This window comes from Patiria miniata, unplaced genomic scaffold (assembly GCF_015706575.1).
Source record: "Patiria miniata isolate m_02_andy unplaced genomic scaffold, ASM1570657v1 HiC_scaffold_16, whole genome shotgun sequence".
NCBI lineage: Eukaryota > Metazoa > Echinodermata > Asteroidea > Valvatida > Asterinidae > Patiria > Patiria miniata.
Window position 1 is genome coordinate 4,042,187 of NW_024037054.1, and position 13,071 is coordinate 4,055,257.

Consider the following 13,071-nt stretch of genomic DNA (forward strand, 5'->3'; position numbering starts at 1 on the left):
GTTGTAGCCGCGTCCTTTGCAATTCAGCTTCTCAGCTGCTAGTAAAGCCCCCAAGTTATTATTGGTTTTGTATTTTCATCTTTGCATAATCTTGGGACCAGATAGAGTTTGTAAGGCTCTCAATCTTGTGGCTGCTTCTATGCGATCTAGAAGTAGCTTTTATTTGTGTCCATGGGCAGTATAATTTACCACAATTCATTTTGTTTTGCTATGTGGCTGAGAGTAGAGATTCCAAAACTGTAGAGTTGGTAATGATTTTTGTTCTAATTTAACATACATAAAATGGGTTCACTTTTGTCATTTTTAAAAATCTCTCACAGAGGTTGAAAAATTACTTCAGGAGCTTCGTTTCCCAACTCTAGCAGCAGGAAACACTGGATACTCAGATGAATTTAAATACTTTGAAGAGGTAGGTTTAAAGTTTGAAGGTTTTTCCTTCATATTCTGTCTTTTGAATGCAGTCGTTACATTGCCTACTGGCTCTCTGAAATCACATGACAAAACAAATGTGAGAATATCCTTCTTATATTAGCAATGATACTTGCACTTTTTGTTTGTCATATCTTACCAACTAAATACAATGTAGCTAAAGGACTAAAGGCCAGGCCTCATTACAAGGTGAGGTTTAAAAAAAACGAAACCCAAAATGTCGGGACTATTGTTTTGTGAAGTTCTGCATGTAGCAAATTTCCGATATGGAAGCCAAATTCATAAGCTTTCTTTCAGTACAAGCATCATTCAAATCACCCATGTACTCTTCAGGTTACGGAATTTAAAAACACAACCACCATTTTAAAGTTCTGTCCACGGATCACAAAAAAAGGTGTGCATTATTTCAGCAGAACGAAGCCAATTTGCACACATCCCTAAGCGATTTTTTTTCACTTTGCTGAAAGAACACTTGCCTTTTTGTGATCCATGGACAGATCTTTAAAAGCGTGGTTGTGTTTAAAACTCTTTAACTTGAAAACTGCATGAGTGATTTGAATGATTCTTGCACTGAAAGAAAGCTTACGAATATAAGCTTTCATATTCTAGATTTTGCTATTCACTAACTTCACTAAAATAATAGTCCCGACAGTTTGGGTTTCTGAGGTTTGTTTTCTCACCCTGTAAAGCTCAAGGCAAATTTTGTACAGTCAATTAAAGAAGACCGTGGTATGACATTCCATCAACGTTTCTTGGTTGACAGACTTTGTCTAGACGCAGGCAGGACCTCACTGACAAGATGGCGGAGATCCAAAGGCATCGGGCCTTTGAGAAGCTTGCCGAGGTCAGGCACACTGCAGAGCAGCTCACAAAGCAATACCAAAGGAGCAAGAAAAAGCTTGAGCAAACAAGAGCAGCAGCGCAACAGGACAAGACTGCTGAAGAAGGTAAGGGTAATATCCACAAATCAGGAGCCGAACTTAACACTGCAATCTTGGGCCGTCGGCCGGCTTCATGCGTAAAACACTCACAGCCAAGCCCTCGAATGGGTCCTCCATTCGTCACGATTCCTCATGCACACATCTAGCTCATTTGTCTCTTCCACCCCTGTGTCCCTCTTCAGTACATTGATGCATGATGCCTTTGGTCTGCCTCTGTGTCTTCTTCCGTTTGTCGGCTCCCAGAGTATTAGCTGGCTCGTGGGTAGCGCAGGATGACAGTGGCAATGTCCTGCTAGTTCCATCCTTTTGAAGGCAATTTTGTCCCCAACCTTAGGGAGCTCCCCACTAGGTCCTGAAATCCCCTAAAATTTCATGTTTTGGATCGTTTACTGAGCCTATTTCAAACATCTGGTTGAAAAGAAAGCAACCTAATGTCTTACTGTTCCTGAGAAAAGACAAAAAAAACCTGCTTGTTTATATCGGACATGACGGAGTACGAATACATTTTTCGTGTCGTTCTCAATGTACGATATACACGTTGTGTGTCTCGGGAACAGCAGTGACCAATCACCAATGCAAAAAGGTGGTTTCTTCAGCGTCCGCAAAAGGGGCGAACACTTTACGAATGAAATCACAACTAGCATCTAAACAGCTCGAATCTATGGGGTCGCAAAAGTGGACCCCAAAATTTGTTTTCGCACGCATAATACAGGAATAACACAAAAAAGCCCAGGTTTGAAAGGATAGTCGTGTGGATGTTTGTATCCTACTTTTAAATGTTATTTCCGATTAACATCATCTCGTTCAAAGTGCGTTTTGTAGCTGTTCCAGGACCTAGTGTCCCTTTAATATGATCTCTCCAGTTAATGTTGAGTACAGCTCTCAGCATACGAGTATAGGTGCCGTTAAGCGACTTCTCCAGGACAGATGCTAAAAGCCATGTTTCACACCCATACAGCAGCACCGAGTCAACTGTGGCTAGGAAAAAGATCAGCCTTACCTGTCTTGTTATGTTGGCGTTCCACAACCTTTTCATTTTGTTGAGGGCTGTCCAGGCTAGGGCCTTCCTGATCTTGATATCACCCAAGAGCCCAGATATTTGAAGTCTGTTACTTCCTTGAGAGGGAGAGAGCCCCAATCCCCAACGGTAATCGGGGGGGGGGGGGGGGGGCATATAACTGTGGAGTTGTAAGTGATGACCTCTGTCTTTTTGGCATTACAGGATAGCCCGACTTTGTGGCACTCTCTTTCCACCAGTTTGAGCAACTCCTGTGTCTGTTCGATCTTGTTGCTCAGCAGGCATATATCGTAACCATTGGTGAAAAACAAGCAGTTAAACAGATCGAACAACACCAAGGGACCGTTTCATTCAAATTCTCCCCCCCCCCCCAACTGACCCAAGATGTGCTTGTATTTGTTATATTAACCCTCGTACTATTTAAGAGGTCACCAATGGTCAAAATGTTTGTTTCTCACCTCCTGGCCTACTGTGTACAAACCAATGGGGGTTTTGACCAATATTGACCCAAGTAATAACCAGGCTGACAATGCATGTTTCCATAGGAGGGTTAATGTAGCTATCATAATTCAGTGATTTAAGTAGTCGACAAAACATTGAAAATCTAATACACACAATTAACCCTTTCCTTACCATGGGCGACTTTTGTCGACAAGGAACTACCCCACTGCTGCTTAGTTGGGGTCCAGACCAGTAAATAGGCCAAAAATGTCCTATGCCTGCCAAATCACGAATGGCATGCCCTCAAATTCTGCGCCGTTTTGAAAAGTGATACCTACGCTCCATTGCAAAATAGAGCACCTTTGGGGCCCAATTTCATCCAAATTTCACAGAAGCATGAGCTCACAGTCCAGTGCACGGCTTCCACCCTACTGCTTTACAAACTCTCAAGTTCATGGCCCACAAAATGCTCTAATACCGAAGAATTTGAGTGCATGCAAATCGTGATTTGGCCGGCGTAGGCAATTTCAGGCCTATATACTGGTCTGGACCCATGGGATACTGCCAACTGGTTGGAAGTTTGACTTTACTTCCCTTTCTTGTTCATGTTGGAACGTTGGCCAATAAATGGTGTTTTTCCACAATATGTATGAAGTGTTGTAACAACTCATATGTGTTATGTAATGCTCTTTTGGTGTGTTTTCAGATATTAAGGAGGCAGACGCCATACCCTTTGAGGAAGAAGAAGAAGCAGATGAGGACAAAATCCTGCCTGTGGCCGAGCAGCCAGACAAGCGAAAAGGGGGAAGGAACAAGGGGAGGGGCCAGAAGAAAAAGGGGAAATGGAGTGGGCGAATGAGCAGAAGGCGATAAGTGAATCGAACAGGAAACCAGAACGTCATCCTTCTTTCTTTGGGCTGCGCGCTTCTTGCTTAAAACCCCCTGGTGTAAACAGCGTAAAGACAGGCTGTAAAAATTTACTGTCCGTAGAGTTAGCAGATTCTGCAGAATATAAAGTACTTTCCCTTTGATAGTCTCATTTGCATTCGATTTCAACAAAAACAGGAATAGTTGGTTAGTCAGTTTGGAACGTAAAGTAACTAATGTTCTCCACCTATGACCGAGGTTGAAGGAGCGAATCTTGGTCGGAGAGTATGCAGAGTTGCTGGTCTTTTGAAACCAAAGATTTCGGCAGAATTCTGTATTCTGCAGACAGACCTGCAAACTTTGTTTCAAAGCTCGCCCTAAATATGTCACTTTGCTGGCCAAAAGTCTTAACTTCTAAACTAAACTTCTTGACTTAGTCAGAAGTCCTCGGAATTAATATGCATGTATTATACATGTGGTCACAATTAAAGGCTTTCGTCACCTAGCAAGAATCATTCAGAATAGATATAGCATCCACTGATGGGCAGCATTTTCACAACCCCCCCCCCCCCCCTTGTTTTTTTGAAACAACGAATGAAATTCTGAACACTCTTTGAAAGTCTGATCACACAGTCGTAAATTTCTATACGCCCGAGGACAATGCTTTGTGTTTCCCTTTGTCCCTGTAGTATAACGCTCTTCCATAGACTAAGCACATAACCGTACGATCGAGGACCGTTTTCAACAAAAGACCCAATGCTCGAGGACAGAACAGATCTTTTGTTCTCCCTTTGTGTGTCACTCTATCATAAAGCCATACATGTACACACGGTTCAGGTATTGAGATGTCAATAAAGACAGCAGCACCTCTTCGTTTGATGTATTATTTTCACATTTAAAACTTCTCTACAAAATGTGCTTAATTTTGGAAATTTCACTTGACATCTACTTTAAGCATTACACATGTACTTTACAATAGTGGGGTTATACTGCAATCTTGTTTCTTGTCAATTAGCTTGAAACACATAAATTGGAATCACTAAAAAATAATGAATAGTGTTTGCCATATTGCAAAGCACAAATGCAATGAGAGGGATGTTGACAAGAACAGATTTATTGGAATGAGGTTGATAAGTTGGGACTGATTAAGTGTATTGCCATAAATGTTTCATAAAGAAATTATTAATATTGTTGTTGTTAGAGAAAACTTTGTTTTCTTGTAAGTGAAATGAGAAAGAATTCCCCCCTGATTTTGAACTAATATGCTTTTGCAATTTTGTTTGGTGGTCGGAGACGTCTCCATTTACATGATCACTCACTTAGTTTTTCCTCGGAATGTTGTTTGCAGAGTTCTTGCAGAATAGTAACTAAATTCTAATTTGTAGTCATTTCCATTTGGTTCTTGCAGTTGTAAGTAGTAAGTAAAGTCTGTCCCGAGCCAATATGGCCCATCAGGCCAGCGTTTATCTCTGGTTTCAATTCCCCCTGGATGGGATGCTAGTCCATCGCAGGTTACTCCCCAGCTAATGCCGATACCCATTTATACTTCTGGGTGGAGAGAGGCAAGTGGGGATGAAGTAGCTTGCTCAAGGACACAACGTATGGCCAGCAGCTGGATTTGAACCCCTGACCCTCTGATCATGAGTCACGAACCCAACCCACTAGGCCGCACTCCCCTTCCCCTTGCAGTTGCTCCACCCAAATTTTGGCAGGGTGGTTTGTTCCATACTTTCATGATGTTTATTTCGGAAAAATGTGGGGTTTTTTGGTGTTTGTTGTTACGGGTTGTTAGGGGAATGGAATAACCAAGTGATATTTGTTGTTCAGTAAAATTGCATTTCCATAGTTTATTTTTCTGCCTTACAGTTAACGTGCCTACGTTTTTGCCGTGCTAGCGACACTTTCTGTTTGAAATTCAATTTGGCCTTGTAGATTTTATGCAGAAAAGTACATGACGTCTAATTTCTAGTCATTATCCATTTGATATATGCAGTTGCTTGCGCCCAAGATTTGACGGATTGGTTGTTCCATGCTTTCTGATGTTCATTTTGGAAAAATGTGCTTTTTGGTTTCTGTTGTTACGGGTTATTAGAGAGAAACAGAATAAGCAGTGAGATTTTGTCGTTCAGTAAATTGTTTTCCCATATTTTTTTTTTCTGCCGTACAGTAGACATGTGCCTGCGTTTTTGCCATGCAAGTGATACTTTCCGTTTGAAATGCAATTTTCCTTGCAGGCTTTATGCAGAAAAGTAAATGTCTAATTTCTAGCATTTTCATTCGGTACATGCAGTTGCTCGCGCCCAAATTTTGGCAGAGTGGTTTGTTCCACACTTTTGTGATGTTCATTTGGGAAAAATGTGGGTTTGGGTTTTTGGTGTTACGCGGGTTTGTTAGGGAGAAATGAAATAAGGGGATATTTGTCGTTCAATAAATTGCTTTTCCATTATTTTTTTTTTGTGCCATACAGTTGACACATACTTTTTTTTTCTGCCAAGAGCAAGTTCGCGCAAGAACTATTGTTAACCATAGTTCGACTAAGTTAGCTCGAACTCTGTCTAGTCAACGATGGTTGAACTATGCTAGTCGACTATTTGGAACCAGCCTACTGGGCCTGGTCGCATCGCTGGTTATCAGTAGTCTTGTTTCGTTACTTAAGTGGAGAAGGAACCATTGACAAAAGATTAAAAGAAGTGAATTGTACTACTACCCGCTGGTGGGCCTCTGAGATATCTTCCGGTTCATTCAACAGGTCGAAGAACATTAAAAATCCAAACATACCCGTGACCGCCCTATGTTGACGATGGTTCGACTAGAGTCGATCCCACTTCGTTACAGTGCATGTGCATTGTTTGACACCAACCAACCACTGGTTGACTAATGGTTGTTGCGCGAACTTGCCCCATGCTAGTGATAAATTCTGTTTGAAAATGTTGGCAGGTTGGTCGGTTCATACTTGTTTATTTAGGGAAAATGTGGTTTTGGTTTTTGTTGTTTACGGGTTGTTAGGGGGAGAGAATAAGTGGTGATAGTTGTTGTTTATTAAATTGCTTTTTCCATGAATTATTTTGTTTTTCTGCTAGACATGCAGTTTTGTGCCTGCATTTTTGCCACGCTGTTGATACTTTGTTTGAAATTCAATTTTCTTTGAGAATGCAGTGTCAAAGGGTACATTCTCAGTGCAAAAGCAGCAACTTACTGAAATGAACAAAGGATTAATTCTCACCCACAGCCACGGTAATACGGTGATGACTATGCTCTACAAGATTTTTTTTGTTTTTTCAGAATTATATTTTTTTTTCCAGCCAAATTTTGCCAACAGATTTATTTTTAACAGCCACACAAGGTGAGGGGGAAAAAAAACATTTATTTATGGAATTGTCAAGTACACAGAAATATTCCTGGCATTCCCTCTCCCCCCCCCCCCCCCCCCCCGCAAAAAAGGTTTTAAAGTCATTGATGAGCTTTTGCAACGTTTGACATTTATATCTGTACTTTAGGCCCAAAAAAAAGTCTCCGGTTTCTGGTATGGAGCTTGCCCAAAAAGTGGTGCGGCGACGCGGCTTTTTTTTTTTTACCGGTTTTTTTTTGCTTCAAATGTCGGCTGATGACTGCAAATGGTGCCCGACTGAACTTAGTGCAAATATTATGGGAGACCGGAGAGGCCACGTAAAGCTTATTCTCGATCATAACCCCATCTAAAAACACGTTCAAACTGTGCAGCAGCAGGATTCCAGTCAAACCAGTGAGTTTGGCGATTTTGAGACATCATCTTTTATTGAAAAAAAAACTTTTTCATTTTGCAGACGCGCATGGCTACGGCGACGCGCGCGTATACCAGAAACCAGAGACTTTTTTTTTTGGCCTTATTGGTTATTGTTTGGAAAGTGTTTGGGTTTTTTTTTTTTTTTTTAAGAAAGTCTTTGACGTTATTGAAAAAGCAAAAAAGCATGTTCCAACCAGAAGCCTTTTCCACCATCGTTAATCTTAGAATATCCTAACTTTATTGATTTTGTGGCTTGGTTACTCGTTTTGTTGGTAGAAATGAAAAACTTGGCCCCCCCCAAAGAAAACATAAATACATTTTTTTTTAGCATCTATAAACAACAAATTGGCACTTTCTTTTATTGTCTTTGAACCAGTTAATTGTCGCAGACAACTACCAAGAAAATGAATATTTAGCACCTCATTTTGGCTAGAGATAGGAGGAAGATAAACACATAGATTGATATCTCAGCTTAAATAATTTATTTATAATTGTTTTTTTTTAATGATCAGTCAATATGTGCAGCTTGATTTGTTTGCCTGAAACCTAAGAAAAACATTCCAATATGAAGTAATGGTTTGGTGGTTTTTTTCTTCATTTGTTGAGTAGTAACATAATTTCAAGCCTTTAAAGTTTTTAAAAAATTGTTCACTTAAATCCATCTGGATAAATAAAACAAGCTAATTAGAAGATGAAGTAGTTATGAAGTAGCTATAATATGTGCTAATTGGATGATAAGTTTGAGCTGTGTTGACATTCTTTTTTCCCCAGGATCTGAGCATGGACTCTGTTGAATAGTTCTTGTTTGATCAGTCACAGACAGTCAAAAAAAATCAGTTCTCTTTCCCCTACCATGCATTGTACACAGGCTAGTCGCCAACAGTCAGATCATATTTTGAGCAACACTCTGACTAGTCAAATTCCATCAACAGACATAAGTAACTGGTAGGTACAGCTGGCTCATCAATCTCCTGCAGTCAAAGCATGGTTATATCAGGTTCCATAACCATCACAGCTTTAGGAAGGCAGGGAGCACTCAACTTTGAAAACCAGTCACTTGATTGATTTTGACGTCTGGACTGGCCTTGCTGAAATTGCCAGCCAGAGAGAGAGATATTAAAGAGCCATCTGAGGATAGTCGAGTCTGTAGCTTGGTGATGTTTTTGTAGCTTGTGAAATATACAACAGAACCAAAACAAGGTCCTATGTTAAAGGAAAAAGACACTTTTTTAACCCACAAACTTCATCCCCTGCCCACTGAAATGTATAGATAGGTCTACGTCGTGTGTAACCACATCGCTCGCTACACGTGCACCATTATTACATGTACAACGGGGTATACAGACAGTCACACTGTACGACTGTCAGCACGTGCTGCATTACACAAGCACTATGCATGGACTGTGTAGCTGCTTTTGACTTGCAGTACAGGGCGGTATGACTGCTAAGTCGCTGGTCAAAGATCAGTAGTCGCGGCGCAACCGCTAGTCGCGACATACCGGAATGACTAGTCGCTGCATAACGACTAGCCGACTGTTTAGTAATTGATAGTCGGGCCTACCAATGCTTTTAGCATTGGCGACTAGTCGACTAGCACACTCGCCTAGTTCCTTCATACTTTAAGGTTTGGATAGTGCTATCCAATATGGTAAGGTACATTCTCGTTTATAGTAAGATTCCATTCTGACATCATTGAAACAACAGTCTGTAGGATCGGCTCCGAGAAGATAAAGACTGGCTGAACAAATTGCAGTTTGCAAAAAAGGTTGTCATTTGCTCAAATTTTAAAATGCTAGATATTATTTGCCATTTATATGCTACTCGGTAAACTTTTGAATTTGTGACAGTTTAAATTTGCTCCAACACATTGACGCTTTCTTAATAATTGAACAATTATTCATTATCTAGGATATGTGATGTGCTGGGCAGCTGGTTGAAAATAGGGTTTTTTTTTCTTAAAAATTGTTAAAAATCATAGGTCATCTCCTTTACACTTAAGATTTAGTGTGTCCGTTTCAACTCGGTGGCCTTAATTCTTGAACAACCAGCTTGATGACTAATTAAAAATTAATAGCCAATTCAATAGTTATAAAGAAATCTAAAAATCACAACTTTATTTAATCAGCACAATTCAGATAATAAAACACCATGTAAGTTAAATTTGGTTTGTGTCATCACAGTGTTATTTATTGTCAATAGTGCCTTCAAACTTAAAACAATTGATTAAATGAACGAGAGAGTTAATTTAATCAGCATATTTTACTTTAGGCTGAGATTCCATGATACATTGTGGCAACACAGAAAAAAGTGGAATCTATTGTAAAGCATAATTGTCCACTTTAGAAGCACATGTACCCTTAAATTGACAGTTGTTTTTTTTTAAATGTCACTCTTCAACATTTCATTGATACCCTAAAAATTCAATAAGGTTCAATAAGAGTATGTGGTTGCACAATGTAACAAATGCCTATTGTGAGGCTTTGATAAGAACCGGGGAAACCTCGTTTCATAAAGAATTCTCTGCCCATCAGAAACTTAAGTTTCGTTAACATCCCTGTTGCAATAAGCCAGTTCGGTATTCCAAAACAGTCTGGTACACAAGAAGATTCAGCTAGTCTTTTTTCGGGATAATTGCTGCAGATAAATGCACACAAGGCTATGAGGGACTTGGTAACCGAATCTGCATTCTGTGCAATTTTTCGTGCAATCGAAAAGAGATGGAAACTTTCATTCGCACAAAAGTTTGGACACGCAAGACATTTAAAAACACGTCGCTGTCCAGACGATTTTTTGCAAAATGTTACTTCAGAACACGACGATCTCTTTAATTTTGCTGGTACACCGCTATGCTTTTGCACGCATACGATGAAATGTTTATCCCGAAAGACAAATCTTCAAATCTTGATGTGCACATGGCAGTTGGAATACCGACCAGGCTTATTGGCACATTCCTTGCACCCTTCCAACTTTACCAAACCACTTTTGTCCAGCGTTACAATGAAACAACTTTTTGAAAAAAATTCACATTTTTTTCCAAGGAAAATAACCATGACACTCGTACAACCAGGTCGTGATTTTAGTGGCAGATCGGGATGGGCAATGCCAGCGTTTTGCTCCTGAAGTTTACCCAACACTTGAGATTTGAAAAGCAAGGGTAAGGCAGTCGTCATCCAATTGATATCATCTGGTACTACCGAGGCCCTGTTCATTGTTACCTCATTTGCTGACGGGAATATCCATTTTGCTGACATAAACAACACATGGATGTCGCACTTCCAACACCCCACACCTCCCCCACCCTCTCGCCACCCCCACACCACCACCCTCTCACTACCCCCACCCCATCCTACCCTCGCCCCCACCCCTTCCCTACCCTGCCACGTCCCTGACTGGGAACCTTGCTGTCACTCGTAATGTTTGTGCCTCCTCCCTACTGCTCATTTGCAGAAGATTCAAGGCCGCTGCTTTGTATCTCTCCAGCGATCGCGATTCGTGGCTCTCCTTCGTGTTCCGGAGGGCTGTCACGGCGTCCCGATACCCGCTGACCTCCGGTGACCTCAGGTAATCCAGCTCTTCCCCCGGGCTCAAGTCGCCGCCAATGTTATCCTGAAATAATCCACCACAAACAGTAAGTGTGCACAAAATGGAGTTGGCTGTAGATTTTGCAGATATACAATGAACATATAAATTGACTGCTGTATATAGTGGTGTTCCCTAACGTAGCGCACTTCGACGTTTCCCCCGACTTTCTTCATGCAGTTTTGCCAAATTTCTTTGTTGACAAACTTCAAATTCATTCAGTTAAATACTAATACTTTTACCTCAATAATGCTTGCTGTTGAACCTTTGTGAACAATTTCAGTGTCATGAAATTTAGTCTGAAATTCAAAATGGTGGCGTCCAGAAATTGGGCATAAAATTGGCCATAAAATTGGCCGAGTGTTGCCTAACGTGGCGCACTTGAACAAATCTCGGAAAACAGCAGTGACAAATTTTTTGAAGAACAGTACTGTGTCCATCCTAGTGTTAAGACAGAAAGGTAGGATTATCTAAGATGTTGATTTTTGGTAGAATTTGTTTGATAAAACATCAATCTCGTAGAATTTCTTTTTAGTGAGCACTTTTGTTACATATTTTACCTTGCTCTTCATCCTAGCCAGCGCAGTCATGACAGAGCGATGCACTGAATCCCATACATATTCCTCCATGTCCTCCTCAGTTATATCCGCTTCCCATGGCTCAGTAACCTGCAATGAACAAGCGTAAATTGTACATCAAGGTGCATACAAGAAGCCAGAAGCGAACAGGGCCGAAGTTTGTGGCTTTGCTTTGCAACAGCCAGTCCATTAAAGGTAGAGTATATCATTTGCAGCTATCCAAAAAGTAACTGACCAAATTATTGTTGAAAAGCTTACTTGGTTTAACCCAAATTCCCAAAAAGGCCGTTTTGCTAGGATGTAGCCTCAATCCTGCAAAATCCTCCAATTGGCATCATGGAAAAATAGCTTATAGCCTCCATCCTGCAATTCCTCCATTATTTTCTTGAATATAGTTCATGGAGGGGTGACCACTGCCTGAATCCTGCAAAATCCTGCGGCAGTGACTGTCAATATGTTGAGGCTCGGTCAGTAAAATCCTGGAGCAGTACGGAGGATTTCAAGCATAATCCAGGCCTATATTTATGCATGGCTGAGCAAAAAGAACACAAGGTCCGGCCCAAGACCTTGGCCCAAGACCTTGACAAAGTGCATTCTACGAAATCTGTAACGCACTTTTGCCATGTAACCTCAATCCTCCAAATTCCTCCACTTTGACAGAGGATTTTGAAAGATTCAGGGCGGTTAGGGTTTATAAAGATAGTAATGGCACTAAACTCCCTGTAAAATTATTTTTTCTGGCTTGCAGTCATTTGAAGAAAACAATAAAAGAAGGCGATTTCCAAAGATGCGTCAAGTGACGCATTTTTGGAAGTCTCTGTTTATAGTAGTTGGTTTGTAATTTGGCGAATCTGTGAATGAGTGCCCGCAAGCATTGACACGACGTGTGCTCGCGCGGTTGTTATTGTTCGTCGATTCAGTGCGTCACATCGCATAGCTGAAATCGGCTGAATGAGAACGTGTTCTGGATGCCGATTTTGGGCGCAATTCAAAACACGACTCGCCAACTTTTGAATTGAAATCGAGATCCTAGAATGTTGTTTTCTCAGAATATACAGCATTCACTGAGCTAATACTTCATCAGGTTAGTTATTACTTAAGCACCCATCTTTAGATTTTATGCACTTCTGTTGCTTCAACCTAAAAAAATTGCACAAATGACAAATGATATACTCTACCTTTAAATAAACCATTCATATTTTTTCATTTCTCTTCACTATGGCCATTGCCAAATTCCGTCTCATTTTGCCGGAACGCATTATATATGTGCATGATTAGTGCAAAATTTTCTGATGTTCATATAAATTATTCAAATTTTCTGAAGCAGATATTGATTACGGTAACTAAATTTGGTCCATTTGGGGCAGTATTTTTTTCCCAATGATGGTTGGGGAAATTGATACAAAATTCCACTTTTCTTGCAAATGACAACATATTCCAGGCGCAACGCTTTCA

At 40.6% G+C, this 13,071-nt stretch overlaps 2 protein-coding genes across 2 annotated transcripts in view; one reads left to right on the forward strand and one right to left on the reverse strand.

Annotated features, from left to right (window-relative positions):
• LOC119722705 (TPR and ankyrin repeat-containing protein 1-like) overlaps positions 1 to 7,122 on the forward strand; it is a 35,949-nt gene extending 28,827 nt beyond the window's left edge. The window contains exons 27-29 of the mRNA XM_038192958.1: positions 321 to 409; positions 1,193 to 1,376; positions 3,536 to 7,122. Of these exons, the coding sequence (XP_038048886.1) occupies positions 321 to 409; positions 1,193 to 1,376; positions 3,536 to 3,702 (440 nt within the window). The 3' untranslated portion in view covers positions 3,703 to 7,122. The remainder of the gene's footprint in view (positions 1 to 320; positions 410 to 1,192; positions 1,377 to 3,535) is intronic.
• A 3,703-nt stretch (positions 7,123 to 10,825) lies between these two features.
• LOC119722706 lies at positions 10,826 to 11,710 on the reverse strand. Its single transcript, XM_038192959.1, has 2 exons — positions 11,599 to 11,710; positions 10,826 to 11,065 (listed from the first exon to the last, which is right to left on the reverse strand). Exons 1-2 carry the CDS (start codon positions 11,665 to 11,667, stop codon positions 10,829 to 10,831), a joined length of 306 nt encoding a protein of 101 aa, XP_038048887.1. The 5' UTR covers positions 11,668 to 11,710; the 3' UTR covers positions 10,826 to 10,828.
• Positions 11,711 to 13,071: the final 1,361 nt, after the last annotated feature.